Source organism: Camellia sinensis, chromosome 8 (assembly GCF_055761805.1).
Source record: "Camellia sinensis isolate YWXY chromosome 8, ASM5576180v1, whole genome shotgun sequence".
NCBI lineage: Eukaryota > Viridiplantae > Streptophyta > Magnoliopsida > Ericales > Theaceae > Camellia > Camellia sinensis.
The window spans coordinates 30,259,247-30,269,456 of NC_138968.1; the positions used below are offsets into that span (position 1 = coordinate 30,259,247).

General features: G+C 43.4%; 1 protein-coding gene across 1 annotated transcript; it reads left to right on the plus strand.

Moving 5' to 3' along the window:
* Window positions 1–1,521: 1,521 nt before the first annotated feature.
* On the plus strand, window positions 1,522–2,070 carry LOC145797655 (uncharacterized). Its single transcript, XM_082885049.1, has one exon. The coding sequence runs from the start codon at window positions 1,522–1,524 to the stop codon at window positions 2,068–2,070; it is 549 nt and encodes a 182-aa protein (XP_082741175.1).
* Window positions 2,071–10,210: the final 8,140 nt, after the last annotated feature.

Sequence of the window (10,210 nt, forward strand, 5' to 3'; positions counted from 1 at the left end):
GGTTGTCCAACATAGTAGTTGTGAAAAAGAAGAATGGCAAGTGAAGGATTTGCGTGGATTTTACCAGCCTGAATAAGGCTTGCCCTAAGGACAGTTTCCCACTGTCCAAAATTGATCAATTGGTGGATGCCACTTTAGAGCGTGGAAGGATGAGTTTCTTGGATGCATACAGAGCCTACCACTAGATAGTAATGTATGCCCCAGATGAAGAGAAGACGACATTCATCACCCCGAAAAGGCTCTGTTGTTATAGGGTGATGCCTTTCCAGTTGAAGAATGCAGAAGTAACCTACCAGCGGTTAGTGACCAAGATGTTTAAGCATCTAATTGGGAAGACAGTAGAGGTCTACATTGATGACATGGTCGTGAAGACCAAAGAACTTGGAAACCATCTGGCAGACTTACAAGCAGTTTTTGATATCCTGAAAGCATATCGGCTTCAGTTCAATGCCTCAAAATGTGCATTTGGAGTTGGATCCGGTAAGTTCCTAGGATACTTGGTCACCAAGAGGGGCATAGAAGCAAGCCCAGATTAGATCAAGGTCATCCTTGACATGAAAAGCCTGATATCAGCCAAGCAGGTCCAGATTTTGACCAGCAAGGTAGCAGCCTTGAATAGATTTATCAACCGAAGTTCGAATAAATGCAAGCAATTTTTTCAATTGTTAAAGTAGGCCGCAAATTTTTTGTGGACAAAAGAGTGCGAAGTCGCCTTGGCCGACTTAAAGAGGTACCTGACAACGACTCTAGTTTTGTCAACTTCAAAACTTGGAGAAGAACTTTTCTTGTACTTAGCAGTATCAGATCATGCGATCAGTGCGTGGTAATCCACAAAGAGGAAGAGGAACATAAGGCAGTATACTAGGTGATTAAGACCTTGGGAAGTGCAGAAACCAAGTACATGCCCTTGGAAAAGTTAACACTAGCCCTAGTAATGGCTTCAAAAAAATTGAATCACTATTTCCTAGCCCACAAGGTTGTGGTGCTGACTGAGCATCCCTTGAAGTCCTCGTTGCAACATGGAGATCTGACAGGCAGAGTAGCCAGATGGGTAGTGGTGCTGGGCCAATATGACTTGGAATTCAGGCTTAAAACAACAATCAGAGGCTAGGTTCCAGCCAACTTTGTAGCCGAGTTTACTCCCGGCGCAATTCTAAAGTGGGCTCCAATAAGCCACAACTCAGGATGTCCAGGGGAACAAAAAGAAACCCAACTGGGGCCAAAGAACCTACACCAGTAGCACAACAGAAAGAAGAGAAGCTAAAGCCCTGCGATGTCTACATCAAAGACTCCTTCTAGCTCTTTGTCGATGAAAGCTCAAATTGACAGGAAGCGGCGCCAGGAGTAGTGTTAGTATCGCCAGAAGGGCGACTGATAGAGAAGTCTATTCGTTTGGGGTTCAAGGTCTCAAACAACAAAGCAGACTATGAGGCGCTGATTGTAAGACTAAAACTAGCAGCAGCCATAGAAGCCGATGAGGTGGTAGTTTTCTATGACTCCCAACTTATTGTGAATTAGGCAATGGACGAGTATGCAACCCGAGATAAAAAGATGATAGCCTATGTCAATGAGGTCGTCAAGATGCTACCATTGTTTGAAAATCGCCAGCTACAGCAGGTTAGCCGAGATGATAATAGCCACACCGATGCCTTGGGTAACCTGGTCAGCGCTATAAAATCAAGTGAGGCTAGGACAATAATGGTTGATTATTTGGCAGGCCTAAGTGTAGAGCCTTTGATAATGGAGTACGAAGCAATGTCCATGGAAATGGATCCTAGTTGGATGGACGCCATAGTTGTGTTCCTCAAAGAGGGCAGACTTCTAGAGGACAAAAAGGAGGCATACAAAATCAGGTTGAAGTTGGCCGGGTTTTGTCTATCGGTAGAAGGCTATTTATACAGAAGATCCTTTATTGGACCTCTACTCCAGCATGTTCGTCCCTCTCAGGTAGAGGACTTTTTGTATGAGATTCGTGAAAGAGTTTGTGGAAGTCATGCAGGGGGCAGGTCACTTGCCAATAGAGCCATATCCCTTTGGATACTAGTGGCCATACATGCAAAAGGATACTGAAGCCTATGTCAAAAAGTGTGAGAAGTTGCACCTTTGATACATCAGCCAATAGCAGATCTGAACCCAGTATCCAATCATTGGTCGTTTGCCCAGTGAGGCATGGACCTGGTGGGACCATTGCCCCAGGCGATTGGACAGAGAAAGTGCTTGCTAGTAGTCACAGGCTACTTCACAAAGTGGGTAGAGTCTGAACCTCTTGCGAAGATTCAAGATATTGATGTGAAGAACTTCATCTTGAAGAACATAATAACCAGGTTTAGGATCCCAAGGGCTACTTGTAGACACCCCATTTTTGACCGCCGCGCAAGACGTATGAGCTTGGTTCAATACACTCAATGATGAAAGTCAAATTGTGAATTTGCAGCAATTCAGATTCAATTAGACTCCCGAAATAACCTCAAATCTTCAAAATCTACCTTGTTTGAACCCATGAGTTTCATTTTTGGACCTTTTCCCACCCTGAGCTGAGTTTAAACCAAAAAAAACAAGGGAGGCCATCAAGGCCAGGCCGTGCATCAGTGATGGCCGGCCGTGGCTATGAATGGCCGGCCGGCCCTCGATGGCGATAAATGTTGTTCTGGGCGGGAGGCCACCAGTTATCCATTTTTGAAGATATTTATCACCTTTTGAGCTCAAATTCTATAAAAACAAAGCTCTGGGATTGTTTTAAGGGTTGAACAAAAATCTAGAACATGTTGAGTGCTCTTGTGTCCTCCTCCTTCCATTGCAAGTAAGCTCTTAGCTAACCTAGCTTGTTTATACTATCTCTATCCTCTATATACAACCTTGTTTGATCACCCTAGAGCCTTGGTTGATATTGGAGAAACATAATTCAAGCTTGAGAGTGAGTTGAAGCCAAGTTTGAATCATCAACAATAGGCTTTCCCTTTAAAAGGTATAAGCTTGTTTTCTTCTCTCTTGCCTTCGTTTCTATCATTTACTTCATAGTTCTTGCTGTTTTAAATTGTTTTGAGCTTATTTGAAGTGTTTGGGGTTAGGTTTGAAGAGTTACAAAAAGGGTAGAGAGAGCTTGCTCTTTCTATACCTTTACTTATAACTCAAACCTTCTCTTTTTCACTCTTTTCCTTTGATATTTACGTTGATTTTCAAAGATTTAGAAAGGCTAAAAATCATGTTTTGAAGCATCAAAAGTGGAGGGGTTAGCCACCCCTTCTTATCCTTACTTACTAGCCTTAATTATCTTCTTTATCGTCAAGCTTTTCAAGCTCTTTTCATACATGTTCTACCTCTGTTTTTTCATGTATTAAGGGCTGTTTTGAGGTTGTCCAAGCCTTTTCAATTGGTTCATGCCTTGTTTAGCACATTTGTGATTTCATAAGTTGGCATACTTGTTACTTGTTATGCTTTCTTTGTTCATTTCCATGTTTGGAGTCTACGTTTAATACTCAATCTATCATTCATCTCTTTCATACTTGAGAATGATTTCAACCAATTGAGATTGTTTGAATCATGTAAGAAAGGTTCCCACTTAATTGCTTAATCTTTCCAAAGATTCATTGCCAACGGTGTGGCCTTTCTTTCATGCTTTAGAAGAACATCTCGTTTGACAATAATTCTTGTTTAGAGGACTTTAAACATCACCATGGAAAAATGGACTAAATAATGGCAAGGCCTAATAAAATTGGTTTAAAACTTGGATCAACACACTTAAAGAAAAAGGCTTAAAATTGCTTCAACTTGGCCGAACGTTATGCCAAGTTACTTGTCTCAAGAGTCGTCACATGTTAATTTATAGCATTTTGATGATTCTTGAAGCGTTGCATCCTTTCTTTTTGAGTTCATACTATGACAAGACGGGGGGGGGGGGGGGTGGTCCTATTCTTTGCATTTTTATCAACTTTTGTCCAAAACTGAATCCGAGATCATCAAGTAATCATATTGCTCATTAATGGTTTTGGAATCAATTCCAACCCACTCTCGAGGATTTCCCATGATAGAGAAGGAAGGAAGGACAAACAGAGCTTGATAATACTCTATCTGCACTATTTCACCTCAGAGCACAGAAACAGAGCTTTGCACCAACTTGATGCATGGCCGGCCATCTGTATACCCAGCCGGCCATTAGTGATGTACAGCCGCCCCTTGGTGCGTGGCCAGCAGTGCAATTTTGCAAAAACAGAGGCAGTGGCTGAAGGTGAAACAAAGATGGCCTAGGCAGACAGAGTAACTTTCAGGCGCTGTGCATGTAACCTTCATCATGCTCTTATCATGCGAATTGTTTCATTAGTATTATTGTCATAGTTGCAAATAAATTATGTTGTAATATTTAATTAGCCTAATTAGTTGTAGCTAATTAGTTGGTGTTGTAATATTTAATTAGCATAGCCTAGTTGTAGCCACCCCACTTTCGACCATCCTCAAGACATGGACGTCATTGTTTGTGCACATGATGATTGTGATTCCATGTGCTTGTTTTCAGTACTCGAAGTCCTCGGCGGGGTGCCCTGCCTTTGAGCCCTAAAACCGTGTCTGTTTTGTGTCTTATTTTGGACCAAAACCTTAGTTTTTCACATCCAAAACTCCAATTCTTCAGACCTCAACACCCTGGGATCAGCAGGCCACCTCTGGTGCCTTGTCGGCCTCCTTTTGTGCCTTGCTAGCCACCACTATGCCTTGTCGGCCAGTGATGTGGCCTGCCAGCAATCATTGGTGGCCTACCGGCCACTGATGCTTTTTGCAGATATTTTCTTAGCAGCTGTTCCAGCTATTGGCACAATGAGCTTTATCACCATACATGTGTGTGGACTGATTTAACTCAGCCAAATGCATGTTTTTCTATATATATGGGGTGTCTTCCCCCATTTTTGAGGGTTAGAAAATTTGGGACCAAAATATCTCTCTCTCTCTCTCTTGCAATTTTGTACACACTTGCTTAGTTATATCACTCTTTTGCATACACATCCTTAACCAAAATTGATCACCTTTGAGCTGAGGTCCCTTAAGGTTCTGTTGGAGCTCTTGAAGGTGGCTTTGACTTGTATTTGTGCCTAAAGTTGTGCTTGGCTCCAAAAGGTATAACACTTGTCTTTTAACTTGTTTTAGTACGCTTGTTTCTCTATCTTTTCTCATTGTTTTTTGGTCATTTTTGAGTTGTAAAAATCTCTGTTTTAATGGGCTAAAATTGGTGTTTTAAGCCATTTAAGGTTACAGGGTGTCTCACCCATCTTTATTCCTTGCTTCTAAGGCTTTTGCACTTTTGTTTCCCACTTTCAAACCAACCTTTTTTTAGCCTTTAACCACCAAATTTTAGAGTACTTTCAGTGACAAAAAACATGTTTTGAAGTCCAAAATTGGAGGGGTTAGCCTCCCCTCCTTGTGTCTTGTTTCCTAGCCTAGTTAACTCCATGTATTAGCATGATTTTCTAGCTTTTTGTAGCTATATTCCAAAATGTTTTTGCCTTTGTTTCAGACAACTTTAGCTCTGCTTTGGGCTATTTGGGTCAGTTAAGTCTTGTTTTGCATGGTTGTAGTGTAAAGGTCTTCAGAAGCTTGGTGTTTTAGGCCATTATATACCCCTTGTTTGAGTTAATTGCATGTTTTGGTGTTGTTTTGCACTTCATATCAGCACCTAAAGCTCTACAACCTCCCCCATTTCTTCATTCTTTATTCTTTTTGAGGGTTGTTTCAAACTTGGGATTCCTTACGCATGAGATTGAGGTCTATGTTTAATGGTTTAATCCTCTTTTGAGGGTTCATTATGAACGACATGAAACTTCTATCATGCCTTAAACCACCCCTTGGTTGACACTTCTTTCACTTTAGAAAAATCTCACCAATGGACTTAAATGATTAAGTAATGGTTGGTAATTAAAATGAGTAAACAAAAGTTCCAAGTAAAATTGTGCAATGTAAGCATTTGTTTATGTTTCATGTGTTCAATCGGACGTTAATTGAACACAAGGAGAATTGGAGCATTTCATACTCAAAGTAATGAAATGTGCCAACTTTTCAAGGTCTCCATTGCCCTTGATCATGCATGATAGGGTGATGGTTGTTGAGTCTTATTTGTGCATTCATTAACTTGTATATCTTGGTTCTTTGGCCATCATACAATAAAATTGCTTGATTGGTGGTTTTAGAACCTAGTGTTCACTCCTTTGAGATTGTTTTGATGATAAGGAGGGATACAGAGTACAAACAACCTATGAGAATACCATCTCTTTGCCCTGTTTGCTCTCCGTTATAGCAAGGAAAGGTGTGTCATTTGTGGCCGGTTGGCCACTGCTACTGGCCGGCAGGTGTAGACACCCCATTTTTGATCGTCCTCAAGACTTGGACGTCATCGTTTGAACACTCGATGATCATGCATGCTTGTGTTCGTTTTGAGTTCCCGGAAGTCTTGGCTGCTCGCCTTGCCGTAGGATCTCTTAACTTGTATATTTTGTGCTTGGTTGTGCACCAAGGACTTACAGTTTTTGCTTCTGAGAGAAGAGGGTGGCTTGTTGGCCATCCCCTCAACCCATCGGCTAAGGCATGGTGCCATCGGCCTTGTTTTCTTGCCATCAACCATAAATGTTTGCCGATCGGCACTTTTTTTGGCAGATCGGCACTTCTTTTGGTCGATCGGCCATATTTTCTAGCCGGGACCTTTTCATCTGCTTTTTGCAGATATTTTGTGCCAGCTGTGACAGCTGGTGAGCACATTTCTCATCCTCCATACACGTGTATGGAGGGATTGCATTCAAGACTCAAGCTTGTTCAACAAGCTTGAGAATTGAAATTCTATAAGAAGGGAGCCTCCCCTCCATTTCTAGAGATTCTGACAATTTGATATACAAGTTCTATATCTCTCTCTATAAATATTTTACATCTCTCTCTTGTTTGGCCCTTGTTTGGGCCCAAAAATGTAAAATCTTCACACTATTGCACACAAACACCTACTAGAACACCATCCTTTTGTTGCTGAGGTGCTTGGGAGTTGGTTTTAGTGTTCTTGGACTGGTTTTGGTTAGAGAAGAGTGCTGGAGTTGTGTTCTTGGAGGTGCTCTTCAAGGGTGAGATTCTAGCTTTTAATTCCCTATTTTGGCTTAAGCTTTTAGACCTACTTGCTTATTGTTTTAAGCTTAACTCTAAACTAAAAAATGTTCTGATTTTTTATGCATGTGATGTTTGTTTAAGGCCACTTTTCGGTTGGGGGTAGTCTACCCCCTCTTAGGCCTTGTTTGGCCTTGTTTTGTGTCTTTCTTTTTGAGCTTTGGGACCATCTTGTTTTGACCTTCTCACCACTGAAATCCAGAGGATTTTCAGTGGTGGAGAAGTGGTTTTGGAGTCTTGAAGAGGAGAGGGACACCCCCCTCTCCTTGTGTCTTGTATGCTAGTATAAATGGCTCATAATAGTAGCATGTTTGCTTAGCATGTTTTGGCCCCATTTCAGCAACTTTTTGGTGTTATTTCAACATGCTATACCGATGTCTAAAGTTGGTTTGATAGCCTCTGTGGGAGCCGAATAAATAGAAGAGTCGGAGGATGCGCGCTCCAGAAATTAGTCGGCTTCATGTTGCGTGACCAGGACGCCGAATACATGAGTAAAGCCGAATAGATGGAGATCAGTAGCTCGGAATGAGAGAAATGGCAATGATCAAAAGGTAGGCTCTGGCCCCGAGGATCAAAAAGAACAGGTATAAATACAGGAACAACGGTTATAGAAAGGTATATAAGAATCACTTCACAAAGACTTAGAAAGTAAACTATCCTGAGTGTCAAAACTAACTTGTCCATCGGAGTGCTAATTCCGGCACCCCCGACCGGAGTGCTTGTATCTTTTCAAGTGACTAGCTGAGGATCACTAGCGTCTCCCAAGATCCGAAGAGTATTTTCAAACCACTTCTCCACAATTGGCGTCGTTTGTGGGAATACTCAAACACATCCATGGCAGGCGTGACTGAAGATCCTCCGCTAGCCACTGACGAGACCGCACAAAGAGTTGACCTCATTCCAGCAAACTCGCTTGGACCAAAAACCATGGCGGCAAGACTTGCCTCGGACCTCTGCTCATTTTCAAACCCAACACAAACGACAATACAAGCGATCTAGCCTCGGAAATAGCAAAATCCAAACAAACGATGCCCAAGGCTTCTGAGCGACCCTTGAGGGTAGAATATCTCGAGGAGTTGGCAAAGGACGAACGTCTCCACTAATGTGTCCAGAGGAGTATGGTCGAAACATCTGTCCGTCCGAAGGATGCATCTTCGCTTGACACCGTTCACATGATATATAGCTTTCCAGTAGCCCCAGCCACGCATGCGATCCAATCACATCCAAGACCCCAATAGCAACTCACGCCAGCAAAGCGGCCCCGAGAAACGCCAAGTATCACCTTTGACGATTCTGACTTGATCGGTGTAACACTTCCCCACATCGATCCGTTAGTTGTTGAGCTGTGCATAAACCGGTTCACTGTCGAATGCGTTCTTATCGACCAGGGCAGTACCTCGGAGGTTATGTATTATAAAACCTTCACCAAACTCGGATTCAATGAGTCAGACCTGACTCTGTCTCCTTATCCACTATTCGGCTTCAATGCCACTCCAGAGTACCTATTGGGAAAAATTAGCTTACTCGTTCAAGCAGGTTCCAAAACGATGGACGTGGAATTGTTGGGCGTTAGGCTGCCATCGCCGTACAATCTCATCATGGGGCGATCGTGGTTGCATACCTTACAGGCTGTCCCAAGCACCTATCATCAACTACTACGTTTCCCAACAGAACACGACGTTGAGCAAATCCGCGGATCCTAGAAATCGATACAAGCATGTTATCTCCTTGTCACCAGAACGCCAAAGGAACTTCAAGTAAACTCCATTGAGGTGCCGAATCGGGAGATCCTGGACGATGTTGGGCAGTATCCAAATGAGAAGGCCACGGCAGATTTGGACCGAGTTGACATTGATGGCAGCCCAGAAAAGTTCTTCATCATCGGTGCCTCTCTCAATCAGGCTGACAGGCAGCAGCTGATCTCTTTCTTGCACAACAACCTTGAGGTCTTTGCATGGACTCCGTATGAAATGCCGGGAATAGATCCGTCAGTTTCACAGTACCATTTGAATGTCGATCCGAAATGTAAGCCGATCATTCAAAAAGGCCGACGGTTAGCTGCGGAGCACACTGCCGCCGTTGTTGAGGAGGTAGACAGACTGGTTGACGCCGAGGCAATTAGAGAAGTCACTTACCGTACGTGGCTCTCCAATACAGTGGTGGTGAAGAAGAAAAATGGGACTTGGTGAGTGTGCGTCGACTTCACAGATCTGAACAAAGCTTGCCCCAAAGACTGTTTTCCTCTACCTAGAATCGACCAGCTCATCGATGCGATGGCACGCCACCAACGCATGAGCTTCCTCGATGCGTACAGAGGCTACCATCAAATCGCCATGCATCTGGATGACCAGGATAAAACTACCTTCCTCACCCCAAGAGGAACTTATTGCTACAAAGTTATGCCCTTTGGGCTGAAGAATGCAGGGGCAACCTACCAAAGACTGGTCACTGCCATGTTCAAAGAGCAACTCAGCCACACTATGGAAGTATACATCGACGATATGGTGGTCAAGTCCAAAGAAGAACAGAGTCATATACCCGATCTAGAAAAGACATTCAGCATCTTACGCAAATACAGAATGAAACTGAACGCTTCCAAGTGTGCGTTCGGAATCGACTCTGGCAAATTCCTGGGTTACATCGTCAATCACCGAGGAATCGAAGCCAACCCAAGGCAAGTCATAGCAATCTTGGAACTCGGCTCCCCCCGCTTAGTAAAAGAAGTCCAAAAGTTGATGGTAATGGCCGCTGCACTCAACAGGTTTATCAGCCGGTCTACAGATCGCTGCCGACAATTCTCTCAGACACTACGGCAGGGTAAGGCTTTTGAATGGTCCGCCGAATGCGAAATAGCTTTCAACGGACTCAAGACCTACCTCCGCTCAGTACCTCTCTTGACAACACCCGCCGCTGGTGACCCGCTCATCCTATATCTGGTAGTTTCCGATAGGGCCGTCAGCGCCGTACTGTTAAAAGAAGAGGAGGGGGAGCAACGGCCAGTGTATTATGTGAGGAAGGCAATTGTTGACGCGAAAACTCGCTACCTTCCGTTGGAAAAACTCATCTCCGCCCTAGTCATGGCGGC

What these genes read in the sequence shown, in the direction of transcription:
- LOC145797655 (XM_082885049.1), top strand. Translation starts at nt 1,522, where the DNA reads ATGGACGAGTATGCAACCCGAGATAAAAAGATGATAGCCTATGTCAAT.